The sequence below is a fragment of the Hemitrygon akajei genome, chromosome 14 (genome assembly GCF_048418815.1).
Source record: "Hemitrygon akajei chromosome 14, sHemAka1.3, whole genome shotgun sequence".
Classification (NCBI taxonomy): Eukaryota; Metazoa; Chordata; class Chondrichthyes; order Myliobatiformes; family Dasyatidae; genus Hemitrygon; species Hemitrygon akajei.
The window spans coordinates 92,513,760-92,528,457 of NC_133137.1; the positions used below are offsets into that span (position 1 = coordinate 92,513,760).

At 37.5% G+C, this 14,698-nt stretch overlaps 1 protein-coding gene across 20 annotated transcripts in view; it reads left to right on the top strand.

Annotated features, from left to right (window-relative positions):
- The window catches only part of magi2a (membrane associated guanylate kinase, WW and PDZ domain containing 2a), a 556,955-nt gene that overhangs the window by 274,843 nt on the left and 267,414 nt on the right, over nucleotides 1-14,698 (top strand). For all 20 annotated transcript variants that reach the window (XM_073066607.1, XM_073066606.1, XM_073066590.1 and 17 more), the window contains exon 3: nucleotides 7,641-7,760. In XM_073066607.1, the coding sequence (XP_072922708.1) occupies nucleotides 7,641-7,760 (120 nt within the window). The remainder of the gene's footprint in view (nucleotides 1-7,640; nucleotides 7,761-14,698) is intronic.

Consider the following 14,698-nt stretch of genomic DNA (forward strand, 5'->3'; position numbering starts at 1 on the left):
TCCATCCAGGACTTGCATGACTGACAGTAATGAAAACCGAGCTACTGACACAATGAGGGAAAATCTGAACAGTGCCAGAGATGGAAGACCTTCATTGCTGTCTTAAACTGGAACAGTGTAACAGACAGTAAGTAAGTAAAGTTTACTGAGATGGCATGCAGTGTAGACAGAGTATGTGGATTGTGAGCTGGATTTTGTGATCTATTGAGCTATGTCCACATCTCTGTAGCTACTTGCAGTCAGGTCCAGAGCAGTTGCCAAACCAAACCACGATGCATCAGAAAAGGATGATTTCTATGGTACATCCATTAAAAATAATGAGGATCAATGGGGTCATGCCGAATTATTTTAGCCTCCTGAGGAAATGGAGAAGCTGATGTGTAGTTTGACCAAGTCAGGCTATTGGTGATGTTCATTCCCAGGAGTTTGTAGCTCTCAACCTTCTCGACTTCAGCATTGTTGATGTAAAGAGGAACCTGTGTTCTGCCACTCCCTAGCTCTTTTGTTTTGCTACTTGAGGAATGCATTGGAATAGCATTGACACAGTGGAAACTGGTCTTAAGTTAGTGGGTATTGTGCAGTTTTGTATTTAAAATATACCACCCAGCCCTCTTCTTCTGAGGCTGACTTTAGGACATCGACCAGTAAATAAAAAATGAATGGAAATTGAAATACATTTCAGGCAATGAAACTACTTGTCAAAGTTTTGTGGCTATACTGTAAGAATACAGATTCAACTGTACAACTCCACGTGTAGCATGCAAACCTCATTAGTTATTTGAAATTGAAGGATTAAATGGTAATTTACATTTTAATTTTAATTTTCAAGTAGATTTTTTTAAGGAAAGGCATTCCTTAAGCAACATTTTGTAGATAACTTTAATACAACTTACCTAGCACGAAACTGGAGGATTAATGGGTTTCATGTTTTACATTATGCCCTAGTTTACTTTCTATAGAAGTCACAGTCCTGAAGCAAATATTCGTGTAAGTAAAGGTAATATAAGGGTTTTACCTATTAATCCTAGATGAGAAGAAACGGCCATGACTCAAAAGTCAATTTACAAATGAGGAATTACTCATATATATGATGGAGAAAATCTTTTAAAATTACATTTTTAAACTGTGGTTGCAAGTGTTGAAGCAACAGCATTATACTATGTTTTTAAATAGTCAGTATTTATAGAAGTTAGGCTGCCATGGTTGAATAGTAGGCAGTAATTGTCATGTGGGATACAATGAAACATTTAGTGGGGCATTGTTGCTTTGCTAAAATGTCTGAAAGATATATGATTAAGGCTGCAAACAGAGTAGCGTATAATGGTGCTACACCATTGTCATTAACTTGTTTTTTTTATCACTAATCCTTTCTGCAGTTCAAAGTAAACCTAATTCTCTGGTTTGTTCATTCTCTTTTACTACATTCTGGTCTACAAAGTTGACTTGGCATCTTCAGCCTTCTGAAATACTGATGGCAAAATGGCCCAGTGACAACTTTGGGCTGAATTTTCCCTCTAAGTCTGTGTCAGTGATTAGACTCACTGCCAGCGCTACTAAGAAAGAATTTTAGAAAAGGTAAATAACAAAAAATACAGAAGTTGAAAATCTGAAGTACAAGCATAAAATGCAGACCAGCAGCATATTTGGAAGGGAAAACATTGACATTTCATGTCTAAGACCCTTCGTGACAATCTTCAAAAGAGGAAGGTTGAATTAATGCCCTATCAGTTCATTGAACCCCATGTTGCTGCTGTAAGTGATAATACAACTGTGACACCTCACATTTACTCATACAAATATCTCCAGAGCTAGGAATATCGGATTTGCTACAGAATTTATTGGGAACATGACAACACTGCAATATTTTCAGAGCAGGCTGCTGAAGAGATTGAGCTTAATGAAAACAACAAGATGTCTGGTCACCACATATATTCAGTAATCTTTGTGTATGCATTTTATCCCATTTTTTTTCATGATGTTTATAATGTCAATATATTTATCACCACAAAAAGGGACTATTATAGATTTAGTCAATTGTCTTAAATTGTATGCAATCATATGATTGTTATTTTTCTCATAACTCTTCAGTGACAGCCTTAAGGACAGAAAGTACAATATCAGAGTAAAATCAAACTGGCAGTGGTATTCATACTAAAAAGATTTTTAATATATGCATGTGGCCTACATTCAAATTGATGCTCATTCTATTAGTGGGATGTCATTTGTTTCGTATACCTGCTGATTATTTTGCTTTTGAAAAATTGTGCACTGAAGTAACCATTTTCAAAATATGCTTTATCAATATTTACATTAATAGAGAACATTTATTCACTTAGCAATGTGTTTCTTTCTGAAATATTGTCTTTTTCCTACAACCAAAAAAAGGAGAAAAAGAACTGTGCTATAGTATCCGCTGTTATTTTCAGGCAGGAACTAGTCGTAACTAATTCATAAAACAATAGTGGCAGGATGCAGGGTGTTCCAGAACAGTGGCTTAGTTCATTCTCTACATCACATTTTGTATACTAATTAGAGCTTTAGAAGCTTTCTTGGCTCAATAAGATGGCTAGTCTCAGGATTCAAATTTGTTTATGCTTCAAGCCTGTGTTAAATTCATAATCTGAATTGCATATTTTTGTATTTCTAAGTGAGTATTGTATGATTATGCTTGATAATATCTGCTGCCAGAAACAAGTAGCTTTATGTGTGGAATTAAATTTGTTTTTTTGTTTGTTTAGATGCCTTATGCATATTAAATTCTGGTCTGAGTAACTAGGATCAATAACTCTGTTCATCCAGTTCTAACCATTGCCTGATGCCTGTATCTGAAAACAGTAAGAGTACTGCCAATTTAAAAATAGAACACCAGTGCACTCATGATTTTAAGAAGGATGAAAGAGATGTACTATACTGTTATAACTAGGTTCTGGGAAGCACTTAGCTTTGTGGGGTGAAGTATTTAATCTGTTGTAACCCAGTAAGTCTCTCAATAATGATGACATGCACTTATTAGGAATATTTATTAGGAACTGGCCGACCTATCACTAAAAGCAAATAACTAATAATCTAAATGGATTAGTCAACTCATTTATCCCTAACTATAGTTTTGTGAAATACTTTCCACCATATTTATAGAATTGATGCCTTGAAACCTTTTGCCATTAATCTTGCTGCTTCAGGCCTTGCATATCTTTACAGCAGCTTTCTTATAATGAAATTTTCTGAAAAGCTTTTACAGGCAGTCAGGAAATCAAAGCAGGGAGAGGAAGGACTGAGAAAAGTGCTAAAAGAATTGGCCTTGGGAGCAATATTTTGAGGCACTCCTCAAAGATGAAGAGATATAATTATTAGGAAAATAATTCTGAGTTACAGGCATTTGCATGGTTGAAGGCAAGAAATAGCTCAGCTGTAGATCTGAGTTTGATGATCAGAAGATGAATTCTGACAAAGCAGGTTGCTTCATAATAGAGATAGTGGGAGCGGTTAAGGAACTAATGGCAATGGAATTCAAGTTATCATAATTCAGGGTCTATTGCCCTTAGTAAGATTCAGCAGGCAAGAGGGGACCAGCTCATAAACCAAATCAGTGCAGGCACCTCCTTCTAATAGTCAAAAACCAATAAGAAACCCTATCTTCCTGAAATGAGCTTTGTCAACAAGAATGATCTCAGTGACTTCATGAAATTCTGGCTTACTCTAACATGGAATCAGCACACTAAGATCATAAATGAATACAATCTAATCCTAAAGGCTACCAAAGGGGCCCCAGGGCCTTGTACTCTGACCTACAAAACATTTCTGACCCATATCCCAAAGGCAGAAAAAACTGTTTCACTAGTTGGAAAGAGATGCAATTTTCTGGTAAGGTATGATTAGCAAGAAATGAGTAGGGAAAGCCAGTTGCAATAGGGTGCTCCTGCTGATGAAGTACTAGATTCACAGTCTCATCATAACCAACAATCAGTTCTCCAGAATGCATAAAACCTCATGGCAGTGATCCTCATCCAGGCACTGGAGCCTATTAGACACACTGCTAATTAAATAGCATGTCTAGTTTAGGTTTCTGTCTTTTTTCTTTTGTAGCTCTACATGATATTACATCTTAGTCATTTTTTTGTTGTATAACCATATAACCATATAACAATTACAGTATGGAAACAGGCCATCTCGGCCCTTCTAGTCCGTGCCGAATGCTTACTCTCACCTAGTCCCACTGACCTGCACTCAGCATTCCTTTCCTGTCCATATACCTATACAATTTTTTTTAAATGACAATATCGAACTTGCCTCTACCACTTCTACTGGAAGCTTGTTCCACACAGCTACCACTCTCTGAGTAAAGAAGTTCCCCCTTGTGTTACCCCTAAACTTTTGCCCCTTAACTCTCAACTCAGTTCTCTTGTTTGAATCTCCCCTACTCTCAATGGAAAAATCCTATCCATGTCAACTCTATCTATCCCCCTCATAATTTTAAATACCTCTATCAAATCCCCTCTCAACCTTCTACGCTCCAAAGAATAAAGACCTAACTTGTTCAACCTTTCTCTGTAACTTAGGTGCTGAAACCCAGGTAACATTCTAGTAAATCTTCTCTGTACTTTCTCTATTTTGTTGACATCTTTCCTATAATTCGGTGACCAGAACTGTACACAGTACTCCAAATTTGGCCTCACCAATGCCTTGTATAATTTTAACATTACATGCCAACTCCTATACTCAATGCTCTGATTTATAAAGGTCAGCATACCAAAAGCTTTCTTCACCATCCTATCCACATGAGATTCCACCTTCAGGGAACTGTGCACCATTATTCCTAGATCACTCTGTTCTACTGCATTCCTCAATGCCCTACCATTTACCATGTATGTCCTATTTTGATTAGTCCTACCAAAATGTAGCACCTCACACTTATCAGCATTAAACTCCATCTGCCATCTTTCAGCCCACTCTTCTAACTGGCCTAAATCTCTCTGCAAGCTTTGAAAACCTACTTCATTATCCACAACACCACCTAGTATCATCTGCATACTTACTAACCCAATTTACCACCCCATCATCCAGATCATTAATGTATATGACGAACAACATTGGACCCAGTACAGATTCCTGAGGCACACCACTAGTCACCGGCCTCCAACCTGACTGTTATCCACCACTACTCTCTGGCATCTCCCTTCCAGCCACTGTTGAATCCATTTTACTACTTCAATATTAATACCTAACGATTGAACCTTCCTAACTAACCTTCCATGTGGAACCTTGTCAAAGGCCTTGTGTGAAATAAATTGTGTTGGTTGACCTTTCTTCATAGCTTAATCCCTTAAAACCAGAAAAATTGCAGTGACTATTGCCTGAATCTTTTGAGTACATCAATATTCTTTTTGAGATTGTGTGATTTTATTAGATTTTGCACGCAGGATGCATACAAATGAGAAATGCAAATGAGGCATAATGTCTTTAGGTTAGGGTCTATTTAACAGAGTACTGGGGTGATGTTCCATCTGAACTGAATTAGCATTGTTATATTCTCATAGAGAATTGTCAGGCAAAATCTTTCATATCTATAGTCATGTTGCTGTTGAACTAATACTTAAGTTGATAGTGAGGATTAATTCTGTCTTTTGAATGGTATTCTAGTTTTCTATTAATGTTCTTGTACCTTTTGGACAAGGCTGTCATGTTAGCTTCTTGATTCATTTGCACTTTCTCCATTGCCCACTACACTACGTATATGTATTGTTTCTGGCAATTTTTCTGGTCTGATGTTGCTTTGTTTTTTTTAAATCTTTCAATTTGACATGCATGTCCATTTCATTTATTTTAAAGCTTTGAATTGTCATAATGCATTTTTTGTATGTGATAATGTGTCTATTCTCTTGGTGCCACCTGCAACTTTGAGTCAGACATTTGTGGATTCAAGTCTCACTGAAGCACATGGTCTAGGCTGATAGCTCAAAGCAGTGCTGAACAAGTGCTGCATTGTCAAAGATGCATCTTTTGGATAAGATGTTAAACTGAGAACCCCTCTGTCCACTGAGATGGAGATAAAACATTCTATGTCATTACAGAAAAGGCACATTAAGATTTGGATCAAATGCAGGTGAGCAGGATTAGTTTAGATGCGCATATGGGTTAGCATTTACATGCTGGGCTGAAGAGCCCATTTTGGTGCTGCACAACTCTATAACTTTATGACTATCATAAAAAAAAAAAGCAGCAGGAAAATGCTCCCTGGTGTCCTGGTTATTATTTAACCATCACTAATATCCTAAAAGCTGATTATCTGGTCAGTTTTACCAAATTAATCATAGGAATTTGCACAAAATCTGGCTGCCACATTTCCTACAGTACAACATTGACTGTAGTGCAAAACTATTTCATTGCTTGCAAAACAGAAAGATGTCATACTCTACTACATAATTGAAGCTTTTTTCTGTATTACTCAAATGAAATAATCATTCATATAATTTATCTTCTTGCTTGAATCCTAGTTTGAAGCCCATTTGCATATGGTAATTTTTGCACCTCAACTCCGACAAACTTCTTGATGATACTGTTTTAAACAAACTACAATCTTAATGAAGTTTACTGTGGTTTGTGCAGTTTTTTTAAAAACAACTTGGGTTTCTTTCCATCTTGCTTTCATTAATCTTACAGTCAAGTCTGCAAGCCTGTCTGCATTTCTCTCAGCATGCTTATGCTCACCTCTCAACTCCAGCTATTTGTATATATTATTACATAGCCTAGTTATTTTAGTAGCATTTTATATATTGACAATAATCTTGAAGTTCTCTCTCATCTTTTTGAGTTTTGACATTTTAAGTTAATAAGCTTTATTTAGTATTTTAAATTTCATAGGATGCAGTATACATTAAGCATAATTACTCTATAATGACTAATATTTTCTGCATATTTGGTTTATTTTTTAATTGCAAATCAATATAAACAGGCTGTTTTTGTTATTGTTTCGCTTAGCTAGTTATTCCAATAGCAAACATGCATTAGACTTACCATCAGTATTAACCACTGGACTTCTACCTAATTACATGAGATTAATTTTGAATTTTCTCACAAAAGAAAGCTTTTTATTTCCAGACATATGGTTTTATACCCTTATTAAACAATGTCACTTCTTTTATATTCAGGCATGGTGAATTCTAATTTATTTTTAATATTACTTTGAATTTTCCATATCAGAAGATTCTTTTCAAAGTGTGGCTTCTTTAAGTTGTTATCTTAAAGTTGTCATTTAGGTATATGGGTAATCATCTTTTTGATTTTTTTCTAAATAAACTGTTCTTCTTGATAATAAGTTAATCATCATGGTGAAAGTTTACCTAAATTTACATTATTAAAAAGAGAGTTCTATAATAACATAGAAGTTTTAAGATCTGAAACCAGATTTCTTTTATATCTAGACCAAATGTATTATCTTCATTATTTTCTTCTGTCACTTTGGAGTTACAACATTTAGACAGTCAAAGGCATTGTAAAAAATGAACTATCTATATATATATTATTTATTGTTAACTTGTTTCTAGCATTTAGATTCACAAATTTTGCTCAATTTAAAAAATTGAATCTGTTTGTCTGTGGACTGTAACTGTAGTTAACTTTTGCCTTGCTTTTTACTCTCTTAGGCACTACAAGACCACCTAAAGAGGGAGAGGTCCCTGGTGTTGACTACAATTTTGTGACTGTGGAAGAATTTATGGAACTTGAGAAAAGTGGTTCTCTATTAGAAAGTGGAACGTATGAAGGTAATTACAATTGTTTTGATCAATCCTTTCAGATGTATTTTTTGCAATACTGCGTAGAAATCATCTATGCCTCTAACAATACTTCCTATAAATGTCAGATTGTAGCAACTGCAGATACATTGCTGGTTGGTTTGTGATTATTATTATATTCTCAAAAATTAGGTTTTTACAGATTGTCGTAACAAAACTTTTTGGATAGTGTTCCAATAATTTTGTTAATCATTTCTTTTCTAGAATCATATTTAGGGGAATAAAACAATTAAATGCTTGAATAGACTCTGTAGGAGCTTCCAATCCTAATGCATTTGCATTTACCTATCAGAGTGGGACCTTCTAAATGTTTTTAATTCCAGCATCAGCACTTATGTTAAAATTACTCTTTGGTGCATCATAGAGGATACTGCTAGAACAAAATATTTCAAGCCGAGTTTTGAAAGTAGGTAAACAATATCACAATTATTTGGATTTTGCTGGACAAGTAGGGAATGTTTGTGGAGAACGCCGCTATTTACGTGCAAATCAAGCAGCATGTCTTGGGGATTAAGAACTACACTAGGAACTGTGAATTTAAAGGACTGTTCGGTTATTCTAAATAGTTCTATCTATGCCTCCTAAAATTAACATATAACTGATGGTTTACCTATTATTCTGAAAAATTTGCTGGCTTTTCATATGATTACCTATTAAATTCTTTACAGAAAGTTAATTACAGTAACTTAAACTACAGGACCTTATTTCCCTTGGTGATAAACTGTTGTTAGAAAGTTCTAAAACTTAATTGATAATACACACTTCTTACTTTCCATTGTCCATTCATCATTCCCTGCCTTCAGCCCCCCAGCCCCACCTCCATCCCCCACCTCCATCCAGTATTTCTTATTTGCTTTAATTTACTTTGGTAAATGATTTAATTTGATTTACCTTCCTTTTCAGTGGTTCTTCAATTCCTGCCTACTTCTTTAATCTCATTATTTAAAGTGACAATGTATTGCTCCCTTATTCACTAATGTCTTAGATAACCTCACTACTACAAGCATGCGCTTACACTTATTTGCTGTGTAGTTACTTTGAGCAAGAGAGAGCTGGAAGCTAGCAATAAACTTTGAGGTGCCCCACTTCAGTAGTTCTAAAGCAATAATTGAGCAAATTTCATTATCATAATCCCCACAGAAGGAAAATGGATCAGTTACTACTAGGTTCCTAAAATCTAGGGAATTGTATTCATGTGTTGACTGCCAGTTATATGTTTTGTATCTTCCAGATATAAAACAAGCAGAACTCTCTGTAAGCAAAATATCAGAGACCCCCAATATTTCTAGTGAAAACATAGAATACTAGAACTTTTCAGCAGGGTAAGCAGCATCAAAGAAGAAAAATAAATATCCCAAACCAGAGATATTACAGGCTTTAAAGAGTTGTAAAGGCAGGAAAGAGGAGAGAATAATGTATAATGTCAGTGTGAATAGAGAAATTATTAACATCAAGGTTGGTTTACTATATTTCTAGAACTCTTAACTTTTTGCATGGTGCACCTGATCTGAACTTGGTACCTATGACACCATCTGTACCAGATCACCTACACCCTGAGTCTGTTCCCTCTCATGAGGCCATAAGCTGCCCTTGGGGTTTGGTTTTGTCAATCTTGTTTCCAAACAATTTCCAACTAGCCATCACACCTTTGGCACTTCCTTACATAGCAGTCATATGGATTCTTACGGATGAACTGTGAATCTGAATTGCAGCAATCAGGGCAGAGCTTCCCAAGGCAACAGAATATCAGCAATGCAGTTGATGAACACCATTGAAGGGAGACTGTGTAGGGGAAAGGGAGGGAGATCAGAGGTTCTATGAAGAGAACTTAGAGATCTTGGTTCAAAAGATAAATGGCAGAACTCCTATGTGGCCATAAGTATAGCAGGACAGAAAAATGTTGACATCTCAGAGGGAGTGATTCTATAAGGACAATTAAACAAGCTCAAAGGAAATATTCTGACTTCACTAGATCTATCAAGGTCAGTTCTGCACGCTTATTTTGTTCATTTTTAATGCCATAGCTGAAGTGCACCCGCAGCCCCTTCTCTGTCACCCCCATACTAACTCCCACTCACAATGAAGATCAGCTACCTTCATTAACAGATAAACACAATCCCATATACACACCACACATTCCTAATCATGCAATCATGACTTTATACATATAATACATACATGCTGATTAAATCTTTACATTTAGGATATTTTAACTTGGTATAGAGCCAGACCTCACCTTCATACTGTTGGTAAAGACTGCCAGTAACTTCAGTGAGGCCACCAGGTCCTCAAGAATGTCCTTCCCTTTATGGCAAATGGACCAGTGAGACCCTCAAGTCAGGAGTGAAGAATGCAGGAAATCAGAGTGGCGTGCACATCTCATTGCATTATTGTGCAATCTCAATGGATATTACATCTGACACTACATAGCATCACCTCAGATACTGTCATTGCAAAAGGTTAAACAAGACAGGTAAGTTTGTTTATTATTGTCACTTACACTATGGTACAGTGAAAATCTTTGTTTTGCATATCATCCATGCAGATAATTTCATTACAACACTGTATTAAAAAAATATCAGAATTCAGAATATAGTGTTACAGTTACAGAGAAAATGTAGTGCAGGCAGACAATAAGTATAAGGCTTTAATGAGGTATATTGTAAGGTCAAGTTATTCACCTTATGCTAAGAGGACAATAGTCTTATAAATCGAAGCTGTACTTCAACCTGCTGTTACAGGTTTTTAGGCTTTTCCATCTTCTGCCCAATGGGAGAGGGGAGAAGAAAGAATCTCCAGCATGCGTGGGGTCTCTGATTATGTTAGCTACTTTACGGAGACAGCAAGAAGTGTAAACAGAGTCCAAGGAAGGGAAGCTAGTTCTCATGATTCTCTGCAGTTTCTTGCAGTCTCAAGCAGACCAGTTGCTATTCCAAGCTGTTACACATCTGTATAAGATGCTTTCCATGGTGCATTGACAAAAATTGTCAATTGTTAAAGGTGACATGCCAAATTTCTTTAGGCTCCTGAGAAAGCAGAGGTACTGATGCATTTTCTTGGCCCTAGCGTCAGCATGATTAGACCAAGAAGACAGTCATTGATGTTCACTCCTAGGAGCTCGAGGCTCTTGACCTTAGCATCATTTATGCACTACCCACTTCCTGAAGTCAATATCTAGCTCTTTTGTTTTACTGACATTGAAGGAAAGGTTGTTGTCATGACACCAAACTTCTAGAGCTGTGTACCTCTTTCCTGTACTCAGAATCAGTGTTTTTTTGTGATTCAGTCTACTATGATGGTATCATCAACAAATCTATAGATGGAATTAGAGCAGAATGTGGCCATGCTGTTGTGAGTGTACAGGGAGTAGAGTAGGAGGCTAAGGACACTGTCGTGTGGGGCACCAGTACTGAAAATAATCATTGCAGAAGTGTTGCTGCCTATCCTTACTGTCTGCTGTTGGTCATGAAATCGAGAATCCATGTGCAGAGAGATGTGTTGAGTTCCAGACTCCCAGGTCTCAGAATTTGAAGATGAGTTTGCTTGGAATTTTAGAATTAAAGGCAGAGCTATAGTCAATAAACAATAGTCTTTTCTGTCCAGGTACTCCAGTGTGGGCCAGAGAAATAGGTTGAACTTGTCTGGGAGGCTGGACTTGAATTATGCCATGGCCATCCTCTTGAACTTCATGAATGGTGGATGTCAGAGGCACTGGGCGGTAGTCATTAAAGCATATTACTTTGTTTTTCTTAGGTACCAGAATGATAGTGGGAACATCAGATTGAAGAAAGGAGAGGTTAAAAATGACTCCCCATCTGCTGACCTGCGCATGATCTGAGGACACAGCTAGGGATTCCATCCATGGCTGATGCTTTCTGTAGGGTAGTGCAACAATTTGACATTAGAACGCTATGGTTAGGCAGGAGGTGTTGGGAGATGGGCAGGCGAAGGAAACTCGTGAGAGACAAAATGGGTCCATACATTCACATTGTTCCAGGAACTATCATCAGGAAATGTCCACGAGAAACTGGCTGCAAGTACAAACAGATATGCAGAAACAAAACAAGGAGGGTTGGAAAGTCCATCTGCTACCTTATACAAAACCAGGATTTATCATTTCCACTCTGAAACTAACATGAATTTTGTAAGGGGCTGACAATAGTCTCCTCACGTAGTTGCTACTGGATGGAGGAATAAGCAGAGTTTACTTGCCTCTTAATACACAGTAAAATGTCAAGTAGATCCATGTAGACCTTTTGTTTCTGCAGGAGCATTAGCAGTCCCCAGTCTTCATTCAGCAGAACTGTGCAACTCTGAGCAGTTTGCTCCTATAACTGAGCAATGAAATCCCATCTTTATATAGTTGCTGCCTACTTTTAGAAAGAATAGTGTTGCCCATGAACTGAATAGAATTCAATTGAATTGACTATCTCTTACATCCTTCACATAAATGAGGAGTAAAAATCTTTACGTCCAAATGTGCACTGTGCAATCATAGTAATTTATAATAAATAAAGCAGTCAATGTAACAGTGTTGACAGTGTCAACTGTTTCTAAGCTCTGCCAATATTGCATGACGTCTGAAGAATTACCTCTCCTAGGACTGTGTTATGTCCTCTTTCATCAAGAAGGAAATTCGCTGTCCTCTCTTGCCCTGCAATATTGAGCTGCCAGCCCTTCCCTCAGCTACATTTCTGTTCTGGGTTATGATGTCTCAGTTCCCAGAGCCAACTTATACCTTATATAAGGAGTTCATCCACCTTACCTGTCACACCTTCTGGCCCTTTGAGCTGCACCATCGCTGCAACCCCCGATAGCCCCAATTTAACCCTAACCTAATTATGGAACAATTTACAATGACCAATTCACCTACCCGATATATCTTTGGACTGTGGGAGGAAACCAGAGGATCTGGAGATAACCCACACATTTCACGGGGAGGAAGGATGTACAGAAATTCCTTACAGAGGATGCTGGTATTGTACTCTGAACTCCAACGCGCCAAACTGTGATAGCATCGTGCTAATCACTACAGTACCATGGCCCCAATTTCCTCTCCTTTTACTGTGCTCATGTCATCCTGACAACTAAACTTCCCCTCAGTATGACCACCTGATTTTTCATAGACACACTAGTTTTTAACCCTTCCAAGTAGCACTAGCAATCTTCTCCCATGTGATGAATCTCTCAGCTCAATCAGAGTAAGACAATGGTCATAGTGGAGAGGTGTTGACAGTAGGAAACATCTCTTTGCTACTGGAAAAGAGCTCAGACATGCAATATTCCTGTTCCTGTATGAAAGTTATCTGTCATTTCTATGCTTCCAGACAGAAATCAACTGCCTAACTATTGCTCCTTTTTCTCAAGTCCTTAAGTTCATGGGCAGCACTCAGACAGGATTGTATAATAGGCCCCTAATAATTAGCAGGAGTTGAAAGAGTAGATGTGTAGAGATTGCAGCTAGCTATAAATGTAATAATGTAGTATTAGTGGGAAATTTTAACAACTTTAATATTGACTGGGCTAACTATAGTGTGAAAGGATTTGTTGGAATGGAATTTGTGAAATGTGTCTAAGAAATCTTCCTTATGAAGGACCTACTGGAGAAAGTGCAACATTGGACCTTATCCTGGGGAATGAGGCAGGGCTAGTGGCAGTGACTATCAGTGAGCATTTTGGGTCCAATGATAATAATTCTATTAGTAGTGTAATGTCCTGGTTAAGACCATGTTTTATTGTATTTCCACTGCTATGCTGTGAGGCATTTTTATTTTAGCAGTTTTCTGCAAATGCAGTATGTCCTGTTAGTTAGGCTTCATAGACTAGTGTTTTGACTTCTGTTTAGATGAGGCCTGGGACCTGTTTGCTTAGCCTAGGAATGTTGTGTCAGCCAGCTGGGTTTGTTTGGTATTGTGTTGTAACATCTAGTGGGATGCAATAGAATATTCTCCAGAGTTGGGTGGGATCAGATTTCTGAAGGGCAGTAGTTTGGTTTGGGGTCTTTTGGTGGGAGGTGCAGAGAAAAGCACAAAGGGAAGACACTCGGAGGATCCCACACAAAGGGGAGACCCTATTGTAAGAAGTGCTTTGTGCAGATGAATGGTTCAAAGAGGAAGTGCCAATACTTCTGAGTTAGCCAGTTCATTTGAAATGATCTTCGAGGGAAGTTCAAACTGTGGCTGGTGTCTTTCACATAGAATGCAGATTCAGTGTGTGAATAATCAAAGTGAAGCATCCCAGCGACAGAAATGAGCTCCATCATTTATGTGCACATTTAGACTGGTTTAACTGTACTGGCCCCTTTTCTTTGGATCTCTATTTACTGTTTGTTAAAGTCAAAATATCTGTGAATATGCTTCCATTTTAATTTTATACTGCGTAAGGTCTGTTATTTCCTGGTGAACTATAACTTTGCATGCGTCAGCATTTACACAGTGTTCACCACAATTTTCCAACTTTCCTGATTGGTTGAAACTGAATCATACTGACTCTAGATGTGTGTTGCTTATTGAAGTGGCCTTCTCACAATTACCCATGCAATGCTGAGTCACATGGCTCTTAGCCAGAGTTAGCTAATGAGCCAAGTTTATTACAAGCCCTAGGAGAAGGTTACAATAGTTATGCAGAAGGATATGACCAGTTCACAGCTTAATGTCCTGAACTGGGTAGACCTGATACCTGATATCATTGTATCATCTGCAAACTTGGCCACAAAGCCATCAATTCCATCATGCAGGTTATGAAAAAAATAACATGAAAAGTGGTGTACCCACCACCAAACACTACAGAACACCATTAATCACCAGCAGCCAACCAGAGAGGGCCCCCTTTATTCCAACTCTTTAACTTCTGCCAGCCAGCCAATATTCTGTCCGTGCTACTATTTTTCCTGTAATACCATGGGGTCT